The sequence below is a fragment of the Antechinus flavipes genome, chromosome 1 (assembly GCF_016432865.1).
Source record: "Antechinus flavipes isolate AdamAnt ecotype Samford, QLD, Australia chromosome 1, AdamAnt_v2, whole genome shotgun sequence".
Taxonomy (NCBI): domain Eukaryota; kingdom Metazoa; phylum Chordata; class Mammalia; order Dasyuromorphia; family Dasyuridae; genus Antechinus; species Antechinus flavipes.
In genome coordinates, this window is record NC_067398.1 from 295,712,794 (window position 1) to 295,737,187 (window position 24,394).

General features: G+C 34.6%; 1 protein-coding gene across 2 annotated transcripts in view; it reads left to right on the plus strand.

Moving 5' to 3' along the window:
• The window catches only part of SNX29 (sorting nexin 29), a 692,162-nt gene that overhangs the window by 72,206 nt on the left and 595,562 nt on the right, over positions 1–24,394 (plus strand). For both annotated transcript variants that reach the window (XM_051962973.1, XM_051962964.1), the window contains exons 7-11: positions 882–1,130; positions 2,577–2,955; positions 5,947–6,065; positions 9,833–9,908; positions 10,652–10,734. In XM_051962973.1, the coding sequence (XP_051818933.1) occupies positions 882–1,130; positions 2,577–2,955; positions 5,947–6,065; positions 9,833–9,908; positions 10,652–10,734 (906 nt within the window). The remainder of the gene's footprint in view (positions 1–881; positions 1,131–2,576; positions 2,956–5,946; positions 6,066–9,832; positions 9,909–10,651; positions 10,735–24,394) is intronic.

Below are 24,394 nucleotides of genomic sequence, written 5' to 3' on the forward strand. Positions count from 1 at the left end.
TATGGGTAACTTTACAGCATTGACAATTGATAAACCTCTTGTTCCAATTTTTCCCCTCCTTCTCCCCACCCCCTCCCTCATTGGCAGGATGACCAGTAGATGTTATGTTAAAATATAAATTAGATACACAATAAATATACATGACCAAACTGTTATTTTGCTGTACAAAAAGAATCGGACTCTGAAATATTGTACAATTAGCCTGTGAAGGAAATCCAAAATTCAGGCAGGCAAAAATATAGGGATTGGGAATTCAATGTAATGGTTCTTAGTCATCTCCCAGAGTCCTTTTGCTGGGCCTAGCTGGTTCAGTTCATTACTGCTCCATTGGAACTGATTTGGTTCATCTCATTGCTGAGGATGGCCAGGTCCATCAGAATTGGTCATCATATAATATTGTTGTTGAAGTATATAATGATCTCCTGGCCCTGCTCATTTCACTCAGCATCAGTTCATGTAAGTCTCTCCAGGCCTTTCTGAAATCATCCTATTGGTCATTTCTTACCGAACAATAATATTCCATAATATTCATATACCACAATTTATTCAGCCATTCTCCAATTGATGGGCATCCACCCAGTTTCCAGTTTCTGGCCACTACAAAGAGGGCTGCCCCAAACATTCTTGAACATACAGGTCCCTTTCCCTTCTTTAAGATCTCTTTGGGATATAAGCCCAGTAGTAACACTGCTGGATCAAAGGGTATGCACAGTAGGGGAAAATTTTTTAAAAAATAACTTTTAAAGGTAAGTGTATGTGCTATAATTATAATGCAGGGAGTAACCTGGGTAGAAGTTATTGCTTTACTTTGTTGTTATATTTAGAGATGTATGCTTAGGAATAAATGCTATATTAGCACACCTTTTTTTCTCAATCATCAGGTCTGAATTCTATACTCTTTGCAATCAATATTGACAACAAGGACCTGAATGGGCAGAATAAGTATACACCAACTGTATCTGACCTCCTAAAGGAGTCTACTCAAAATATGACCTCCTTGCTGAAAGAATCCACTCAAGGTGTCAGCAGCCTTCTTCGAGAGATCACAGCATCTTCTGCTGTCTCCATCCTAATCAAACCCGACCAGGAATCTGACCCTTTACCAGTTGTATCTAGAAATGTCAATACTGGTAAGTATCTTGGTTAGGTCAGGCATCAGAGATTAATATGGTTTTAAATAGAGGGATTTGAAATAATAATTGCCCTTCTTTGTAGTGAAAATCGTTATAAATTGTAGTAGGGTATCCTCATGGAAAGCTACTTTACCATTGGTTTATTTTAGAAATATCATTTGGAAAATCAATGTATGCAAAAAATGGAGTGTATGGGCATTGACTCCCAATTTGTAGGAATTGTGCCATTCGCTTCTTATTTATTTGATAATGTCTTGACTCGCTCCTAAAAGTACTGTGTTTTACATATACATGCATGTTATTTAAAAAAAAAATGATTGGTACTTTTGATTTTTATATTAATTTTCAGATGTGCTTCTTCCCTCTTCACCTTTCTCCTTCCTTTGATATTTTAATTATGCTTTTTTCTTTTGAAAATTTTATGGTCCTCCTTTTGGAGAGGTAGTAATCACATGATCAAGAATTCAGCATCCCCTTGTATTTAGGATCTTATTTATGATGTTTTGGGTTTTAAAAACTTAACTGTAGCCACATTGGGATTTCCAGTGATGTGTACAAATCATGTTATGTTTTGTCATAGGTTTATCTTTTAAAAGATAATTTATTCCCTTTATTTATTTATTTATTTATTTTGACCTGAAATTTGATGCTCAGGCTTCTTAGATAAGCCAGAATATAAAATTTTCTTTACTGGAAATTTTAAAAGAATCACATACACACCCATCTTTTTGAATGATGTATGAGGCACAAAGCATTATGACTGATTTTTTTAAACAAGCATACTAGAATCATGTATCCAATTGAGGTTAGCTCTTTAGTCCCTTTAGGAAGGGCTGCACTTATTCCAAATATGTTGTTATTTCTTAAAATATTTGGGGAACAGTTCCTTGGGAATCACCTTTAGAACATTTGACACATTTTTAAAATGTCTTTAGTAGTAGTACATTTTTACCTTTTGAAATGGAACAAGCATTGATTATAGCCAAATCTAGTGAATAGGGAGGGTGATAAAGCTACTAAATCTGGTTTTTGGTAAAAACAAGAATATGACTTGCATGCTCTGATGATTATATGCAGCAAACATTGATTTTTCTTTCACAGCTTGTAGAATTAGACCATAAGGTAACCTAAAAAAGAGAAATTACACAGGTATTTTGAGTAACGATAGGATTGTTTAGATTGGTATACGATTTCTTAGGATGATCATTTTAGAAGACAATGCTCATATATTCTATTAAAGAATGCTTTAGTATTTAATAACTGTGCTACACATTCAGCCTTGTGGAAGTAACCTTTTGAGGGACTTTTTGATTTTGAAACATCTAGTTTTTTTTAAAAATTGTTTTTATAGGTTTTTTTCAGAAGATTTAGGGAATTGCCCTAAGCCATGGAGAAGATGTGGTAGTTTTTCATTTCTTCTGAAGACTTTTTTCTTTTTGACAGATTCAAAATATAAAAAGGATAGAAAAAAGAAAAAGAAGGTGACTAATATAATTTCATTTGATGATGAGGAAGATGAGCAAAACTTTGGGGACATTTTAAAAAAGACAGGTGGAACAGGAGAAAGTTCAGAAGAGAATTCAGATCGATCATCAGTTAATATCATATCCACTTTTGAAAGTCCCTTTGGGCCAAATTCTAATGGAAGCCAGAGTAGCAACTCCTGGAAAATTGATTCTATGTCTTGTAATGGGGAATATGGATACCAGAAGCTGGATGTGAAGAGCATTGATGATGAAGATATTGATGAAAATGAAGATGAAGTTTATGGAAAACTACTTGGGCAAAAAAGCATGGAAGATCACATTGAAGTTTCTGAGAAGTAAGTTAGATTTTATTTTTTAAAGGAGTTCCATGTTGAGTAAATACTTCAGAGTTCATCTTCATTTGTATTCTTTAAAACTTTTGGTAGAGAAGGGAATCTAAGCTGTTTCTGTTCTTTGAGTGCTACTCAATTCATTTCAAGTATTTTTATTTGGAGAGCAGGAATGGTCTTGCTACCTCATGGGAATTAATAAGATGAAAGGAGAATATTCTAAGATTACTGTTAAAAAATTATGGGTGGATACTTTGACATTCTTGAGGAATGTATCACTTTTTGTCTACTGTCTTATTTGGGTCAAATTTCTTTGACTTTCTAGTGACTTTTTGACACTAAATCTTGTGTTTATTTGGAGTGAAGACTTATGTTTATGTACTGTTTCTGGCTCTTAGAAGCTGTAGAATTGTGAAAAGTCTGTCCTAATTAGTAAAATGAGAAAAATATCTTTCTTGCCTATCTTACAAGGCCATTTTGATTATTAATACTATTATGTATGGAAATAATTTTGTCATTAATAAAGAATTCTAATGAATTTCATGCAGTTTTATATTTCTTAATATGCTGTCAGTGCTGAATAGCCTGGGAACGAAACTCAAGGGGAGGGTAGGCTTGTACTAAGGAAAAGATGTAGATTGGTACATTTATTACGTTTCTTCAAGCTAATATATGAGCAGTGGTATTTTCACCTGGTCTTTGTTGTTAATTCATGAACTTTTTGTTTAATACCTTGTGTTTTGGACCATTAAACTGATGCAAGATGCAGAACACTTAGGAAATCAAGTTTAAATTTATTTGAGTTCTGGCATGAGTTACCCAACCTTTTTTATTTTTTTTCACTTGTTTAGTCTAGTGCATTACATCACTACATAGGGATAATGTACATCATTTTTTTCATTGTGTAGAACAACATAGCCCATCAAAGGACTTTGCAAGAGAGTACCTCACTTGCAGTTCAGAGATATGGTGTTAGATTTTGTTCTAGTACTTTTTAGCTGTGTGAGCCTTAATATGATTTAACAGCTTTGAGCCTTAGTTTTAACATTTGTGACATAGAGATGAAAATAACTGTTACTTTTTTTCCTCAAGGATGGTAGTTGTGTTCAAACAAGATAATATGTAAGAAAGTGCCTTTTTTTAAATTGTAAAGAGTTATACTATAAAAGTAAGTTGCTATTATTATTATTATTATTATTTTATTTTATTTTTTTGTAAGTTGCTATTATTAATGCCATTGTTATTTTAATTAATGTCTCTTGGTGAAGAGATTCCTCAACCCTTGAGTGTTCTTAAATTGATTAGTTTCAGAGCGTTATTTGGAATCATTTAGAGTTAAGTAAATGCCCATTTAAATAGTGAGAAAGTACCAGATGTGGAACTTGAACCCAGGTCTTTCTGGCTCTTCAGCTGGCTTTTCTGTTTGTTTATCCACACTCTTTGTCCACACTGTTACATAAGAATCATGAAATCCTAGATTTAGAGCTGGAAGGGACACTTTTCTTTTGTAGATAAGGAAACAGAGATTTGAAAGTCACATGGTAATCAAAAGTGAGATTTGAACCCACCCCCTCCAACTTTGAAGGCAGTATTCTTCCCACTACTGTACTGATGGATTACTATATTCTCCTTTTCTCAAAGTTTAAGACTGTATTTCTGTTTTATTTCACTCTCATAATTTTTCCTGTATTTCTTAATTTCGTTAATTTGGGAGTTAACATTTCTATTCTATGGCCTAGAAAATTAGCTTCATCACTATGTATATAGCATCCTAATCAATTAGATTTTTTCTCCCTTGATTCAGAAGTTCTTTTTTGTACTCCAGTATCTCCAGTATTATGCTAAGGAGAGAGACTGGAGGATTGAAGAGGTTGAGCCTTAAGTCAAGCTAACTGGCATTATGATGTGTAGAAACACAAAACAAACAAGCTAGTGTGACTTTACATGTCCTCAGAGTGGCTGTAGTGTCAGTGGTCCATCAGCTTGAAGAAAATACTAACTTCTCTTCTTCCAGAGTGACACAGGTGGACCATTTGAAAAATCCTTCACAACCATCCTAGAAAAAGAGCGTGAGGAAAATGTAATGGCTCAGCAAGTGATGTTTTTGGTTAGGTCCTTTGATAAGCTAAAAACCAAGTGAATGGCCCCGTAATATAGATATATGCTACTTTAAATTTAGTGAGTTAGTTGCCATGCTAGATGGATATTTATAAAAGAACTAGAAATAGACAGACCAAATGAAGAGAACAGCTATGATGTTAGAAACCCTTCAGTGAAGAAGATGCTATTAAGATTGATTTTAAAGATTTTATAATGCCTATTTTGCTAAAGGAAAATAAGCTGTTGATCAGTAATTCAGAATACAGACACTGTCAACTCTTCCCAATTACATGTAGATTACCAGGATATTAAAGGACAATTTTTTTTCCCTTATTGTTTACTGTGCAGGCCTAGTTCTTAAATGGTAAGAGTCTACGTTGTAACACACTACAACAAAAGGCCCAAAGTTGGAAAATATTTCTTGACCATGGACATTCATATTCCTTTAGGTTATTATTATTATTATTATTATTTTATAATCTTTTGAGTTCACATCCCAAAGAGAGTAATGACTACTCAGGCTATATATAATAAGTAATACTCTATGTGGAGAATTGGTATATAGGCATGGAACAAAAATAGTTTTTGTCATCAAAATGGAGGAATGATGTTGTCATCATTATTAACATTTCTTAGTTGCTCATTTATGTGATGTGCATTTATGAATCTATAATGAATAATTAAAAAAAAGTCCAGCCCATGTTCTGGAGGCATTTGTAATGTATTTATTACCCATTGCTATTTTTTTTGCATTTGAAATTGTTACATTCATGTTACATTCATTTGACATGTCCTGACTACCTGGCTGAAAAGCATGATAAATAGATGTGGTTATCATTCAAGCCCTTTGTAGAGCTAGGAGATCTGTTTTACATTTGCATTCTTTCACAATCCTAGGCCCCTGGATGGTAACACCTGTCTTTCACAAATGCACAGCTGGGCCCCCTTGCAGGTGCTTCATGGTGATTCTGATGTTCTTTTTCCTCTCAGTGGAGTGGGATCTTATTCCCCAGCAGGTGGGTTATTTTCAGTCTCTTTGTTAGCTGTAAAGCTTTTGATTCTTAGTAGAGGTGCTGTGGTATCTCTGGAGAGCTAGTTGATCTGGAAGTCAGGGAGACTGCCTCTTGAACTTCCATCTCTGACTCATACTGGCTGTGTATCCCTGGGCAAGTCTTTTGATATTTCAGTGAGTGCCCCAGGCAATACTTGAAGCTGCGGCATAGTTGTTGATTCAGATGGTTGGAGTAATTTTTTTCTTAGGAGTACTAAACCAGTAAAAATTACAGTTTGGGTCCCTTTCACCCTCCCTCCACTCCTCCCCTCCCCACCCCATCAGAAATTTTGGATTTGAGAGAGAATGTAATTTTCTGACATGTAATTTTCTTAAGAAAGAAGGCCAGTGAGCATCCTGGGCAGTAAAACTTGGTACTTGTTATTTGGGATGCACATGGGCTTCTTTTCCAGTGGGCAGCCTGCCTATTTAGAGGATGCAATAAAGATGATTCTGAGACTCCATCTGGGTGCCAGTGCTTTTTAAAGTCATCTTAGCCTGAGCTAGATGTTAAGATATTGAGTTTTTAAATTCTGGCTCTGCCAGTGTGTTTCATCTCCTTCTATAATACTTCATTTGTACTTTATACTAAGTGGAGAATATCAGTGAATTAGTATAATACTCAACCAATGCATTAATCAATCAGCAAGTATTTTGTAACCTCTTACTATATGCTAGGCACTGGAGAAAAAAGGTACCAAATAAAGCATATCCTGTTCACAAGGAGCTTACATTCTAAAAAGAGATAGTAAGTTTGTATATGTCTATACAGAATCAATATAAATGAAAATTAATATAAAGTAGGTGTATAGTTCTGGAGAAATAGCAGTCCTGCAGTTTCTGTCATTATTATTGTACTTTGTCATAGCCTTTTCAGTTCATTTGCTGTTTGTGAAGGACTAACATAAAATTGTTCCGGATTTGACTCATTATCTGTCCTCTTTTTCCTTTGCCAAAGCATGAAATTATTGCAATAATAGACCAAGTTACTCCTCCAAGGTCACCCAGGGCAGTTCAAATAGAGATCAGAATCTGGTGTTTTAGTTCATTCTTATTTTGTTCTCTCTTCTTTCAGAGGGAAATCAATTGTACTTTCTGTAGGCCGAGATTTATGAATTGTTTAAGGTTCTAGTGGGATTCTTAAGAAATAAAAACAGAACAAGCAAAACCAAACGAATAAACTTTTCTTTAAGCCATAATTAAACATTTACAATTAATTGAACAGATAAAAAGAAAAAATTCCTTCAACGTAGACCTGTTTTGAATATCAGTATACTGTGCAGAAATCCTTGATTTGGTGGTATAGGGATTACCTGGCTCTGGATTTTCTAATCATAGTCTCTAAGTAATGATCACATGAAGAACTGCTTTGACATAGATAATTTATTGCTGGCTTTACTTTTGGTAGCTCAGTGAATTGCTTAGTCTGTCAATGAGCACATTCCAGGTTCTGGGCTAAGCACTTAGGGATGGAAAGAAAGGCAGAAACAATCTCTGTTTTCAAGAAGCTTACATATAATCAAGTATTTGCTACATATGTGTGGAGTAGAAGGAAGGTAATCTGAGAGTCGAAACCACTAGCAGGAAGACCTCCTGCAGAAGGTGGAATTTGAGATTAGTTCCTTGAATGGAGCTAAGGAAATTGTCAGAAGGTAGAGTGAGCAGTAGAACAGTCAGTGCAAAAATTCTTGGACATGGGAGATAGTATGTTGTATATGCGAAACATCAACTAAAGCTAGTGTAGCTGGTTCTTAGTGTGTGTATGAAGGAGAATAAGGTGTTAAGAAACCCAGAGAAATATGAAGGAACCAGCTTGGGAAGAACTTTATTTGATCTTGGAGGTATACTTGGAGGATGATACTTAGTGGTTCAAGGACCAAAATGATATATAGTTGAAGTAAATACCAGATAATGGTAGGCACCAAAAGCTGGGATTCGGTCATGTGAAGAATTCTCTTTGGGAAGAGGTAGTTTTATTTTAGGTTACAAACAAAATGAAGGGATACAATAGACACCAGAAATCGCAAATACAAAATAGTTTAAAGATTGTAGAAAGACAAGTTCCTCAGTGGAACTCACAATTACCCAGCAGAAAGGGAGTACCCATGAGGTTGGGGCATGTTCTTAATTGGCAGGCTAAATCCTGAAAGGGACTTAGCCCTCTAAAGGAGTTAATTAATTGTAGGGAGAAGTGAAATTGGGAAGCATAGTGGAGTTAGGGGAGATACCATGAGGTAGAAGAGAAGAGGTAAGGAGAAAAACACTACGAGGCAGGGTGCTGTTGGGGAACTGACCCAAAGGAAGGCAGCAGCTATGGGAAAGCCTCTAAGTAGATTTTATAGGAAAAATTTAATCTCTAGGGCATGGCAAGGTGAGCCTGATGGAGACCTCTATAGAGTGTGGGTCTTAAGGGTTTGACATAATTTGAATTTCAGACTGGAGACCTCCACAGAGTGGGGGATCACTGATCTCTATCAGAGCCTTATTTTTAGGTGCTTGGCAGTTTGGCAGGAAGAGAGATTCGTACTTCAAAGAGATGACAAGGGTCAGTGAGGATTTTTAAAGTATGAGTAGACCTGATTATTGCCATAGATTTTAGGGAAATTGACAGAAAACCAATAGATAGGAAGAGCCTTATAAAGGGTAAGAAAGAATGGATGGAATAAGTAGTGAGGTTGTCTTCATATAGTTGCTTTTTAATTGAATTATTATTTAGATATTTTGGATACCACTGGGAGATATATTAGTTGTAGAACCAGTAAAAGTTGTGGCATATGGTTTATGGGGTAAAAATGCAGAGCCTGATTTATTCACAGGTAATTTTCCTTGGAAATTAGTAGCCACTCTTCTATTTATGAAAATCACCAATGTTCTTTCATGGCTGTTATCTAGAATTTATTTATGGCAGCATTTCTTGTGACTGCCTTCTCAAAATGCAAATTGATTTGGGGGCATTTTCCTAAAGACAAAGATAAAAGTACAACAAAAAAAATCAAACCTAAAACCTTTGTTGCTTTAATGGGAGTTTTATAAATATGCACCAGGTAATTTTATGAATTAGGCTCTACTGCCCTCTAGTGTTGATTTTACATTCTTGCAGCTGGGAACCGAGCTCCAATATGGTATAGTTTGATATCAGTAGGCCATACTTGCTGGCTGCTCATGTTTGGTTGTATCACAATCTATGATGACTCCACAGTTCTTACAGTTGATCCTAAATGACTTCTTACTCCTAATGAGGATACAGGCAGTCTCGGGTGGGAACAATTCATGGCTCAGGGTTTGAAATGAATTTTGCTACTTCCTTTAATGGACAAGATTACATCTAAAATTATGGATTTTTTTTTTAACCTGGATCTGTGAAATCATTGATATAGGAAAATTCTAGTGAGAAAATTCCTTATGACAATGTAGATTCCCAACTGTTTTGTAATTTATAGTTTTAAAGAATGTCTAGTGTACTGAGAGTTTAGGTGATCTGTTTAGGGTTATACACAGTCTGCACATATCAGAAGTTCAACTTGAACCCAGGTGTTCTTTCCCCAGGGAGCTCATTTTCCACCATGTCAGGATGATGTATGGATGTAAAAAGAAAAATTGGGCAGCAAATAAAAAATTCAGTATGTAATTGGAACAAGAAATAAGCTATCCATTTCAGTAAATGAGCATAGGATTATTTTGCTTCCATATATTGTTTGAGTTTTCTCATTCTAATTGATTTATATTCTTTAGATGCCACCTTAAATAATCTGGAAAATGGCAATGGACCCCAGAGCAGCATTCTCACTGGGTCTGAAAATCAATACAGGTACATATGAAAATTACTTTCTTTGGCATTAAAATATTAATCTAGTTATTTGAACGGTACTTTATTTTACTGAGATTAAAGACTTATTCATTTGTCTTTTATATAAGTGAAAAGATGTTTTTCCCTTCCCTCACTCTTTGCTCTTTCCCTTTTCCTCCCTTGACTGCTTTCATTATAGGTTATTAATTTTTTTTCATTCAAAGAATATATAAACCTTTTTTTCTGTTTGAAGTTCATGTGAAGAATCATATTATTCACATAATCCATTTTTGGTTCCATGACTACTTTGAGTAGACTGAGTAGTAAGACATGACTATATTATACGATGGATATCATTGTGGACAGGGTTAGCAAAATAATGGATAGACTTGGGACAGAAGGGAGTTTCCGAGACCTGTATATGAATTATTATAGAGTAGCATAGATTTGGATATTAATTAGCCATGGCATCTCTTAAGTAAATGGTATGTTGGCAGCATATTTGAATAGGTGAAATATAGAACTTGATGTTGGGAAATAAATATTGGTGTTAATTCCTGATTTCTAATAAGATTTTTTTATCCTAAATTATCTAACTCCTTTGGTCTATAGTTTCTCCATCAGTATAATATTTTTGCTCCTTGGTATTTGAATAGATTTCCATCTTTTTAATAGTCTTCCAGATTTAGATTTTGGATTGAAATCTACATTATTAGAATTTAACATTGCTCTCTCTCTCTCTCTCTCTCTTTTTAAAAATTCAGTGTAGAAGCCAGTCCTCCAGTCCAAGGAAGTCCCTTAAACAGCCTCTTGTCTACCACACCTGTGCCAGAATCAATGACAATTAGTAAGTATTTTCTGAATTATTTATACTGGAAGTTCATAGCCTATTAGTTTCTACCGAATTGTCTTATTTTTATACCTACTATGAAATATGTCCAGTCATTCAACAAGCATTTATTAAGTACTTATCCTGTGCTTATTACTAAGTTATAAAAGCAAAAGTAAAGAAAGTCTTTCTATAGAAAGTGGCATTTGAATGTAGTCTTGAAGGAAACCAGCTATTTCAGAAATTAGAAGAAGGAGTACATTTAAGACATCAGAGCCAGCTAATACAAAGTGAGGTGTGGGGATTGGAAATGGAAGAGCATATGTGTAGAAGAGTAAGAATAGGCCAGTATATCTGGATTGTGGAAGGTGTGTGGTGGGGAGTAATATGTAAAATACCAGAAAGATAGGACTTTTAAATGCCAAACAGAGGTAGTGATAGTTATCCTAATAGTAATAGGGAGAACAAATGAAAAATTACAATTTATTATGTAGGATGGTGACATAATCAAATTTGTCCTTTAGGAAAATCACTTTGGAGACACTGAGGAAGAGGGAATGCTTGAGATAGAGGCTAAATAATTTAGGTAGCCATTGTCAATGAGAGGTGATTAGAGCCCGAGCTAAGTTTTAATGTTGGAATGGAAAATTAGGTACCTATATAAAGGATATTGTGGAGATATAACCATAAGATGGGGTAACTTTACTATTAGTAAAGAGTAAAGATCGGACCACTACACACCTGTCAGATTGGCTAAGATGACAGGAAAAAATAATGATGAATGTTGGAGGGGATGTGGGAAAACTGGGACAGTGATGCATTGTTGGTGGAATTGTGAACAAATCCAACCATTCTGGAGAATAATCTGGAATTATGCCCCAAAAGTTATCAAATTGTGCATATCCTTTGATCCAGCAGTGTTACTTCTGGACTTATATCCCAAAGAAATACTAAAGAAGGGAAAGGGACCTGTATGTACCAAAATGTTTGTGGCAGCCCTGTTTGTAATGGCTAGAAACTGGAAATTGAATGGATATCCATTAGTTGGAGAATGGCTGGGTAAATTGTGGTATATGAATGTTATGGAATATTATTTTTCTGTAAGAAATGACCAGCAGGATGAATACAGAGAGGCTTGGAGAGACTTACATGAAGATGCTAAGTGAAATGAGCAGGACAGGAGATCATTATACACTTCAACAACGATACTGTATGAGGATGTATTCTGATGGAAGTGGATTTCTTGACAAAGAGACCTAACTCAGTTTGCATTTTTGTTTTTCTTCCTGGGTTATTTTTTTAACTTCTGAATCTAATTCTCCCTGTGCAACAAGAGAACTGTTCAGTTCTACAAACATATATTGTATCTAGGATATACTGCAACATATCTAACATATATAGGACTGCTTGCCATCTAGGGGAGGGGGTGGAGGGAGGGAAGGGAAAAATCGGAACAGAAGCGAGTGCAAGGGATAATGTTGTAAAAAAATTTCCCTGGCATGAGTTCTGTCAATAAAAAGTTAATATAAAATAAAACTAATTAATTAATTAAGAAAAAAAAAGTAAAGATCTGAGGATTACACTGAAGTTGTAAATTTGAGTAGCTTAGATGATGGTGGAGTAATGGAGAAATTTGAAATAAAACAGGATTTAAGATGAAAGATAGTTCTTTTTTAGACATGTTGAGTTAGGTATCTATGGGACATCCAGGTAATATCTAATAATTATGTGGTATTGCCAGAATGGAGTTTAGGAGTAGTGGAGGCTAGATATATAGATCTGGGAATTATTTGCAAAGAGAGGGTAATTGAATTCAGAGGGAGCTGATGAGGTCACCAAATGACATTATATAGAATCAAGATAGCCAAGACAGAACTTTGGAGTTTACTCACATGGATGAGTAATCAACAAAGGAAACTGAGAAACAAATCAAACAGTTTGGAGGAGAACTAAGAGAGAGCAATGTCAGTGAAATTCAGAGGGGAAAGAATGTCCAATGGAAGGGAATGGTCAACAATTTCAAATTCTGAAAAGAGATTAGGAAGGACGAACATTGAGAATAGATGATTTGTTTTGACATTGAAGAGATCATTAAGAACTTTGGACATATCAGTTTTATGTGAGGGATGAGGCTGAATTCAGATTACATTTAATTAAGTAGAGAAGAGAAGGGGAAATAGAGGCACTCTCTGTAGAATTTATTTTTCAAGTAGTTTGACTGGGAAAGGGAGGAAAGATATAAGAAAAATAGTTTGCAGGGATGATGGAATCTAGCAAGGACTTTTTAAAAGATGGAGAGATTTGGATGTTGTTTGTATTACTGCTGTTGTTTGTATTTCTTTCTTAAAAAGTATTATGGCATCAGGGAGATGATGCAAATGAATTGGATTTGAGTGAGGGAGAGCTGTGCAAGGTCACTTGCCTCACTTTCTTTTCCAAAGCCATTTGGGCCCAATGGCCAGATAGAGGTCAGGACGATTGGAGATGGCCCTCAGATATGCTTATAGGCAGTAGGGAAAGAGCCAGTAAATACATACTGGGAAGAGAGAGAGGAAGGAGAATATTGACAGGCAATAATGTCAGATGTAGCATCTTTGGCCTAAGGAAGTAGAAGGTACCCTTCTTTATTAGAACCTGGAGAAAAGAAGAAAATCTCAGTATGAGAAGAAGAAGAGGGATCGAGTGATAAAGAGGAAGGGGAAAAGGACGGCTCTTCTTAAGTTGCCTTTTATGTTCTTCATAAGGTATGAGAAGGATTCAGGGATGGGGGTGGAATACTTGAGAGAGGAAAAAGTTTTCCTTACTTCAGTGAGATTCCAAATGAGATTCAATAGCATTAGTTTGCAACAAACCAAAAAACATGGTGGTGTGACAACTAACTTTTTTTTAGCAGTATAAGCCAAGTTTCACAGAGCCAGGAGCAGAGAAGGGAAAAGATTGAGGTTTGGCAAGGAATGTGTGGGTTTTTTTTTTTTTTCCCTTTTCAATCAATATAGTTTTTTAAAGTCTAATTTAATTTTTTCAATCAACAAAATTATATTTTATCTCACTCCTGCCTCCCCTTATTGGGAAAAAAAAAGAATAAAACAAAATCTTTATTAACAAATATACAATAATTGAGCAAAACAAATTCTTGTATTGGCCATGTCCAGAAAATAAATGTCTCCGTCTGTATCCTGACTCCATTGTTCGTCAGTAAACAGGTAGCATGTTTTATTATCCATCTTCTAGAAACATAACCTGTTACTGTGTTAGTGAGAGTTTTTAAGTTATTTGTTTTTGAATTGTTGCAGAAACTGTTTTCCTGGTTCTATTCATTTAATTCCTCATCATTTCATATAAGCTTTTCAAATTTTCCTGAAACAGTCCCTATGAAATGATTTCTTAATAATATCTTTTAGAGCAACAGTATTGTATTATATTCATGTACCATAATCTATCTAATCTTTACCCTACTTGATGGGTATTTTCTTGTTTCCAGTTCTTTGCCACCACAAAAAGAGCTAATATAAATTCTGGGTATTCCAAAAGTCTTAGTGCTGCTTTAAGCTTTAATAGTTTAAAATGGCACTAGGCCTTTTGGAATATCTTTATTTATTGTATTTTTACATATGAGTTTTTTATCCTTTTTGTGTGATTTCTTTGGGGTATAGGCATAGTAGTAATAGTCTTGAGTGAAAGGGTATGCACACTTTAGTAACTTTTGGGTCAAAGTTCCAAATTGCTTTCACAGTCCTACCAATAGTACATTAATCCTGCACCTTCTCCAATATTTTTCATTTTTGTCAACTTTGCTAGTACAATGGATGTAAGGAAGAACTTTGCAGTTATTTTAATTGTTATTTCTTTAATTATTAAGAAGTTATCCCTTTCATATTATCACTTTTCCTATCATGGTTTCCCCATATCATGGATTGGCATAAAAAATTAAATTGGAATTTTTGGGAAGTTTTGTAGAAGTGCAGGTAACACATGAAGGCAAGCAAATGACACAAAAAATTTAGAAACTCAGAAATGTAGAAAAAATATGTGTATAGTATTTCATAACATCAGTGTATTTTATCTTTTAATACCATCATTATTCAGATTTCTTCACTGGTAAGAAGGACCAGAAATTTTTGCTTACATTTTCCAGATCATGGGAGCTTTGTGTTCCTAATTCCTAATGATTCCTAATGATTTGGAACACTCTTTCATATGAGTGGTAATAGTTTCAATTTCATCATCTGAAAATTGTCTGTTCATATCCTTTGACCATTTATCAATTGGAGAATGGCTTGATTTCTTATATTTGATTTCTTATAAATTTGAGTCAGTTCTCTATATATTTTGGAAATGAGGCCTTTATCAGAACCTTTAACTGTGAAGATGTTTTCCCCGTTTGTTGCTTCCCTTCTAATCTTGTTTGCATTAGTTTTATTTGTACAAAGGCTTTTTAATTTGATGTAATCAAAATTTTCTATTTTGTGATCAGTAATGGTCTCTAGTTCATCTTTGGTCACAAATTTCTTTCTCCTCCACAAGTCTGAGAGATAAACTATCCTATGTTCCTCTAATTTATTAATAATCTAGTTCTTTATGCCTAGGTCATGGACCCATTTTGATCTTATCTTGCTATATGGTGTTAAGTGGGGTCCATGCCTAATTTCTGCCATACTAATTTCCAATTATCCCAGCAGTTTTTATCAAATAATGAATTCTTATCCCAGAAGTTAGGATCTTTGGGTTTGTCAAACACTAGATTGCTATAGTTGACTATTCTATCTTGTGAACCTAACCTTTTCCACTGATCCACTAATCTATTTCTTAGCCAATACCAAATGGTTTTGGTGACTGCTGCTTTATAATATAATTTTAGATCAGATACAGTTAGGCCACCTTCATTTGATTTTTTTTTTTTTTCATTAATTCCCTTGAGATTCTCGACTTTTTATAGTTCCATATGAATTTTGTTGTTATTCTTTCTAGATCATTAAAATATTTTCTTGGAAGTCTGATTGGTATATCACTAAATAAATAGATTAGTTTAGGGAGTATTGTCATCTTTATTATGTTTGCTCGGCCGATCCAAGAGCATTTAATATTTTTCCAATTATTTAAGTCTGACTTTATTTGTGTGGAGACTTTTTTATAATTTTGCTCATATAATTCCTGACTTTCCTTTTTTAGATAGATCTCCAAATACTTTATGGTATCAACAGTTATTCTGAATGGAATTTCTCTTTGTATCTCTTGCTGTTGGGTTTTGTTGGTGATGTATAAAAATGCTGAGGATTTATGGGGATTTATTTTGTAGCCAGCTACTTTGCTAAAATTATGAATTATTTCTAATAGCTTTTTAGTAGAATCTCTGGGGTTCTCTAGATATACCATCATATCATCTGCTAAGAGTGATAGTTTGATTTCCTCATTGCTTACTCTAATTCCTTTAATTTCTTTCTCGACTCTTATTGCAGAGGCTAGTGTTTCTAATACAATATTGAATAATAATCGTGACAGTGGGCAACTTTGCTTCACTTCAGATCTTACTGGGAAAGGTTCCAGTTTTTTCCCATTGCATATGATGCTTACTGATGGTTTTAAATATATGCTCCTGACTATTTTAAGGAAAAGTCCATTTATTCCTATGCTCTCAAGTGTTTTTATTAGGAATGGATGTTGGATTTTATCAAATGCTTTTTCTGCGTCTATTGATATGATCATATGGTTTTTTTTTGTTTGGTTATTGATATAGTCAATTATGCTAATAGTTTTCCTAATATTGAACCAGCCCTGCATTCCTGGTATAAATCCTACTTGGTCATAGTGTATTATCCTGGGGATGATTTTCTGTAATCTTTTTGCTAATATTTTATTTAAGATTTTAGCATCAATATTCATTAGGGAGCTTGGTCTATAATTTTCTTTCTCTGTTTTCAACCTACCTGGTTTAGGTATCAGTACCATGTCTGTGTCATAAAAGGAGTTTGGTAGGACTCCTTCAATCCCTATTTTTTCAAATAAATAGTTTATTTAGCATTGGAGTTAATTGTTCTTTAAATGATTGGTAGAATTCACATGTAAATCCATCTGGTCTTGGGGATTTTTTCTTAGAGAGTTGGTTGATAGTTTGTTCTATTTCTTTTTCTGAGATGGGACTATTTAGGATATTTACTTCTTCCTCTGTTAGTTTGGGCAAGCTATATTTTTGGAGGTATTCTTCTATTTCATTTAAGTTGTCGAATTTATTGGCATAAAGTTGGGCAAAGTAACTCCTAATTATTGCTCTAATTTCCTCTTCGTTAGTGGCGCGTTCTCCCTTTTCATTTCTAAGAGTAACAATTTGATTTTCCCTAGTTCCTTTTTTTAATCAGATTTACTAAGGGTTTGTCTATTTTGTTGGTTTTTTCATAGAACCAACTCTTAGTTTTTTAAATTAATTCAATAGTTTTTTTACTTTCAATTTTATTAATCTCTCCTTTTATTTTTAGAATTTCAAGTTTAGTATTTGACTGGAGGTTTTTAATTTGTTCCTTTTCTAGCATTTTTAGTTGTAAGCCCAATTCATTGACCTTCTCTTTCTCTATTTTATGCAAATAGGCCTCTAGAGATATGAAATTTCCCCTTATTACTGCTTTGGCTGCATTTTGGTATAATGTCTCATTATTATCGTTTTCTTGGGTGAAGTTATTAATTATGTCTATGATTTGCTGTTTCACCCAATCATTCTTTAGTATGAGATTATTTAGTTTCCAATTATTTTTTGGTCTACTTTCCCCTGGCTTTTTGTTGAATGTAATTTTCATTGCATTGTGGTCTGAAAAGGATGCATTTACTATTTCTGCCTTACTGCATTTGAGTTTGAGGTTTTTATGTCCTAATATATGGTCAATTTTTGTATAGGTTCCATGAATTGCTGAAAAGAAAGTGTACTCCTTTCTGTCTCCATTACATTTACTTCAGAGATCTATCATATCTAATTTTTCTAGTATTCTATTTACCTCTTTGACTTCTTTCTTATTTATTTTGTGGTTTGATTTATCTAATTCTGAGAGTGCAAAGTTGAGATCTCCCACTATTTTAGTTTTGTTGTCTATTTCTTCTTGCAGCTCTCTTAATTTCTCTTTTAAGAATTAGATGCTACACCACTTGGCGCATATATGTTTAATATTGATATTGCTTCATTATCCATGCTACCCTTTAGCAAGATATAGTGCCCTTCCTTATCTCTTTTAATTAGATCAATTTTTGCTTTAGCTTGATCTGAGATCAGGATGGCTACCCCTGCTTTTTTGACTTCACCTGAAGCATAGTAGATTTTGCTCCAACCTTTTACCTTTAACCTGCATGTATCTCCCTGCTTCAGGTGTGTTTCCTGTAAACAACATAATGTAGGATCCATTCTGCTAACTGCTTCCTCTTTATGGGGGAGTTTACCCTGTTCACATTTATGGTTAAAATGACCAATTCTGTATTACTTGCCATCTTGTTAACCCCTGTTTATGCTTTTCTCCCTTCTTTCCCCCTTTCCCCCCTTCCCAGTATTAGCTTGTGAGCACCACTTGCTTCTCACAGCCCTCCCTTTTTAGTATCCCTCCCCCCACCTTAGAGTTCCTCCCCCATCTTACCCCTTTCCCTCCCAGTTTCCGTATTCCCTTCCGCTTAGCTTATTCCTTCCTTTTTCACTTTTCCCTTCTCACTTTTCAATGAGGTGGGAGAAGTTTCACCATAAATTAAATATGTCTAAAATTTTTCTCTTAAAGCCAATTCTGAAGGCAGTAAGATACCCACTATATTCATTCCCCTCCATTCTTTCTCCCAGATATAATAGGTTTCTTTTGCCTCTTCATGAGATGTAGTACCCCCACTTTACCCTTTTTCTGGTACAATGTCCTTTCCACATCTAGTTTCTAGAACAAGGTATACATGCATTCTTTATACATCTTTATAGCAGAAATATAGTTCCCAAGATTAATTTTTACCTTTTTAGATTTCTCTTGAGTTTTATATTTGTAGGTCAAACTTTTTGTTAAGTTCTGGCTTTTTCATCAAAAATAGGTGAAATTCGCTTACGTCATTGTATGTCCATCTTCTTCCCTGGAAGAAGATGCTCATTCTAGCTGGGTAAGTTATTTTTGGTTGCATACCAAGTTCCTTAGCCTTTCGGAATATCATATTCCAGGCCCTTCGATCCTTTAATGTAGATGCTGCTAGATCCTGGGTGATCCTTATTGTGGCTCCTCGATACTTGAATTGGGTTTTTCTAGCCGCTTGCAGTATTTCTTCCTTTGTCTGAGAGGTCTGGCATTTGGCCCAAGTGAATTGGATTTAAGTGAGGGAGGGTTGAGCAGGTCACCTGCTTCACTTTTCCCTACAGAACAGTATGAGTCTAGAGCCAGATGTAAATCAAAATGACTGAAAATGGGACATGTTGACATTTTTAAGTTAAGATCTTTAACAGACCTCATCCATTCATTGATTAAGAATAGGTAGCAATAGAGACAAAAGATCTCTTTTGGTTTAGTCCACAAAAAATTATAAATAAACAAATAAATCTGGGAGGGGGAGAACCTAAGGGTTTCTAGCCAAATCAGAAATGATTGCTATTTCCATTCAATCTCAGTTATTCAGCGATCAAACAATGATCTAATAAGGTTTGGCCTCGGTTATAAAGGTTTTTTTTTTTAATTAATAGCTTTTCATTTTAAAAATATATGCAAAGTTAGTTTTCAGCATTTACCCTTGCAAAACCTTATGTTCCATATTTTTGTCCTTTTCTTCCTCCCATCCCCTCCCTTAAACAGCATGCAATCTGGATGTATGCTAAATATGTGTAATTCTTCTGGTTATAAAGTTACTAAACCATGGAGCCAAAATTCAAACTCAAGTTACTTTTAATTCCTAGCCTAAGCAAGATTAGGAATTATTGGGGGTCTTGTCCTGGTAGAGATACAGTGAACTGAAGGAGCTCAGTTGAGGAAGGCAGGCGAACGGAACATTTATCATCTTATCTTGTCTTCAAGTCTAGTCTCTACTTTCGCCTGTGGTCTTCTCACTTTATATCTACTTTAGTGAACCTGCTGGTTTGGGTTCCTGTGGAATTCCTGTCCTATACTGGCAGGAGCAGCACCAAGGGACTCATCTTCAGTAGGGATGCTTGTGCCCTGGTGTCAGGAGCAAATAGACACAGTGATGTGAGCAGAACAGCCAGGGGTCTAACATATATTTCCGAAGAGGATTGGGATCTTTTGATTAATCTTGGCTTTTGGTTTTATTTTCTTTGAGATAATTATAGAATCATTGTTTCCTTTAATTTTGCCACAGATTACTTTGTCATTTTAGGTGTCATTTAGTAAATGAATGCAGAGCTCTAACATTAAATAAAGATTATAAAAGGAGGTGGTGGATTGGATCTCTGATCTTCATACAATACGTAGGGCCCTATTTTACATACACAGAGTAACAATCTATTTTCTTCTTCTTTTCCATAACAGTTCATAGTCAAAGCCTTCTTGGCTTTTAAAAATAGTGATGACTTTAGTTTATGTAGTTTGTTTAAATGTGGTCCTGGGACAGTCTTGTGCTACTAGAGTCAAGCTTGAAAGCATTTCCTATTTTTTTTTACAGTTTCCAAGAAATATACATTTATTTTTAGTTGATGTCTTTAATAAGAACATAGTGAGATTTACAAACTTCACTGTCTAAAATAAAATGTCAGTCCATCCTCTGCCTTACTTTGAACTTGCATACTGTTCCAGTTTGACAAGGTAGATTTATAAACCACTGTACCTCTTATTTCTTTCAGAATAGAATGTATTTGTTGAGAGATTCAGATTCTTAGAAATTTTGAGTATAGACTGCTTTCGGCTTAATTTTCTACATCAAAACAGACAAAAATAAGAGCAGACCTATTTGAGTGCCTGATAAAAATCAGATTTGAATCCAATCCCAGTATATAAAGGACATGGAATTTCAATTTAGACAGAAATTCAGAGTAACCACAGAGCCATCCAACAGAGAGGAACTGATTTATTTTGAGAGATCTTTTCAGTCTTTCTCAAGAGTTACTTCTCTAAATTCTTTTAATTCATAAATGGTCTGAAGCTATAATAATCCTGAGATTTAGTTTCTTCATACACAGAAAATTGTATTGTAATTAACAAGACCACTTAGCTTGCGCCTTTTCTTTCCCTTTTAGAAATTCCTTCTCTTTGCTTTTGATTTTAATACCTAAAAACTGGTACTCATAAGATGCTTTAAGGTTTTTAGCAAGTACTTATATGGTGCTTTAAGGTTTGCAAATGTTTTACAAATATCTCATTTTATTCTCATAGTTATCCTGGGAGGTAGGTATTTTTTCTTGAAACCAACTTATTTTCTTGAGTTGCCATATTTTTCTGAAAGGTAGGATCTCAGGGTATATAGAAGGTCCTTAACAAGTCAAAGATCAGATCCCCTCCCAGCTGCTCTTTTGCTATTTGCACCCCTTTATTTAGAGTCTTGATGTGTCCTTGAGGGTGGAACCAACTGTAAGTTACCAGTCAGTCAGTCTATACCATCCTGATAACCTGTTTGTGCAGCTGGGACCTTTGTAGAAAGGCTTACCATCATATCTTCAGAGTTTAGCAGTTCTCTCAGGAAAGAATATTGCTTGTGCCATCCTACTCACTCCTATTCCCCGACCCTTTCTGTTGCCTTTTTTCTCCCATGCCACTTCCCATTGAGAATGTATTGCCCTCCAAATTTCTTATGAGACTTCTCCCTTTCCATAGCTCATAAATATTCAAGCTTCTGTCTGGATTGTGAATTCCTATGTATAGGAGTTTCAAGTGCATGTACTTGAAAACTTCTTGTACTTGCATCTTCTGTAATAAATAAAATGTAAATATGTATCATGGGTTTGTGATTTTCTTTTTAAAAGCTACTATTGTTATTCCCATTTTATGGATAAGAAAACTGATTCAAGCTGAGATTAAATGACTTGTCCAAAACTAGTAAGTGTCTGAAGCTAGATTTTCTTTCTCCTGGTCTAGCACTATATATTCACTATGTCTCCTTTTTGCCTCTATCAAGTCACTTTCCTCTTTTAGGACTTTTTTTGGGTACAATCCTTGTTTCTCTTCAAGTAAAGATTGCCCATTCCTCTTTGTGCTTTTATCTTGTGCTCTGCACCCTTAGAAATGGCTAGGTAGACCACTTGAAAGAGCAATGGACTTGAAATTCAGCCTCAGATATTTACCAACTGTGTGATCCTGGACAAGTCACTGAGAACTGTCTACCTCAGTTTTTCAACAATAAAATGCAGATAACATTAGTATCCACCTTCTAGGGTCATTGTGGGTATCAGATGGGATATTTGTAAAGCACTTAGTGTGTGCCTGGAACATAGTAGGTACTTAATAATTGCTTGTTTCTTCCTTATTTCCTTTTATACTGATCATTAGTAAACCTTGCCTTTTGTGTCAAGAGGCCTGAAAATAGAGATGAATTTTAGACAACTTTGCCATTCATAGGGACCCTTAGGTGAAAGTGGGATATGGGAGGAAGATGAAAGGAACAGCTAACCCAAACTTCTGGCATTATTTATTTTTTCTTGCCTTTTATTCTCCTTCCTCTTTTTATTATCATAGAAATATAGGGAGATAACCTCTGTTATGTTCTGCCATCTGAAGTTCGAAGGTTGTTTGAAATTGTTCTTTCCCAGTTAGACAGTCATTTTGTCTGAGATCACTCTTGTATTCAGGCAATGAAAGACACCTACTAATGCTGTTGTCTATTTCTATTAGAAGTTTTGAAGACTGGTATTCTTTTTTTTTTTCCTGTCCAATGAAACTAGACTTCTAAAGGTCTCAATAAAGACAAATTGACTTTTTTTGGTTGAAATGAAAATTGCCCTCTTTTTCTTCTCCTATCCTTTCCACTTAAGTCTGTTTTGTTTTTCTCTTTTTTGAATATGTACTTTGTACTAAAAACAACCCACACTCATTTATTGAATTGAATTGATCAGTGTATAAAAATAAAAACAAAAAACACCTCTCTACCTAGCTAGAGAAACATATATGGCCCACTAAAAGTCAGCAATAAAAAGTAGCATTTTTTTGATATTTAGAGCTCATGGATTCTATATTTTCTTAAAAATGAAATTGCATAACCATACAAATATAAGTGGTCCATAAATTTTAGAATAAGCATATCAGTTAATTTAGAAATATCATAAGCATGCTTTTTAAATTCAGGTTCTCCTTTACTTTTTAACATTGCCTGCAAACAAATATGCCATTCTTTGGATGGCCATCGTCCTCTATTCTTCCTTCTCCCAAATATCCTGAAACCACTCTGACCTTAGTATCTGGCATTGGAGATCATCTAATATGCTTCTCTCTGACTTTTCCCTGTGAAGGGAATTACACACATGCCATATTTCTTACTTGCATTTGTTTATTATTGCCCATGGTCAATTATTTCCATTTCAGACAGGTATTTTCTTTAGCAAAAAGAAAAAAAAATTAACTGATGTCATTTTTCAGTTCTCATTTCTAAATATACTTTTCCTTCCTCTCTTACTCAGAAAGCCACTCCCTGTAACAGAGATCAGAAAGAAAGAGGAAAAAAAATATTTTCAGCAACTCAAAAATCCAATGCTGTTTCTGGTAGTATAGGTGGTATTCTATATCTTTTGTTTTCAACTTCTGCAAAGACAGACAGTCATTTGTTTTTTCAGCTGTTTCCTGGAGGCCAACTGTGATCAATATAATGATGCATGTATCCTTTTTAATATTTTTCCCTTCTTCCCATCTCTTTTTAAACTGTTTCTGTTAATTTCAAGAACATATGTCTACTTATATTTCCTACTTTTTAACTTTTCCCCTTTTAAACTCTGTGCCTCAAAATGACTAATCATGTTTGATGAGAGGAGTGAGCTATATATCTATTCAAAGAAAAGGAAACTGTCAATTCTAAAGGGAGATTATATTCCTTTTCTGGTTTAAATCTTATTTTCATAAAACTTCATAATTCAAGATTAAAAAGGTTTTTAAATTTTATTAGTTTCAAAAATCTTAAAGCATTCAAAGTTGTCTTTGCAATAGTCTTTTTTTTTTTTTTTTTTTTTTACCTTTGAAGCAATTGGGGTTGAAGAAGTGGGGGACCCTACTTGCCTAGGGTCATACAGCTAGAAAGTGTTGAATGTCTGAGGTCAGATTTGAATTCAGGTCTTCCTGACTTCAGGATTAGTGCCCTATACACTGTGCAACCTAGCTGCCCCTGCAATAGTCTTTTAATCGGTCTCTCTGCATTAAGTCTTTATCTACTCTAAAATGATTCTTTATTCAACTGGCAAAGTATTTTCCTTAAAATAGAAGACTACTTATATAACATATTCAATAAACTTTGGTGGCTATCTATTACTTCTGGGATCAAATATATTATGTCTTTAAGATTGGAAGTAAGAATTTTATATTAAATAATGAGAAACTGTGAATTTTGAAATGAGATTATACATTACTAAGGAAGTGCTGCCATCAATCTTAAAAACCTGTAAAAGTGCTTTTAGGATTTTCATCACAATCTCCATCCACCTCAATGGTACGGAAGATTCTGGAAACAGAGTGATGGAGGTGTTGATTTTTAATCTGACAATTTGCAGGAAGAAATGATGAAAAAGAATTTACAGTGACCGTAGGATAGTGAGTTTATTCTA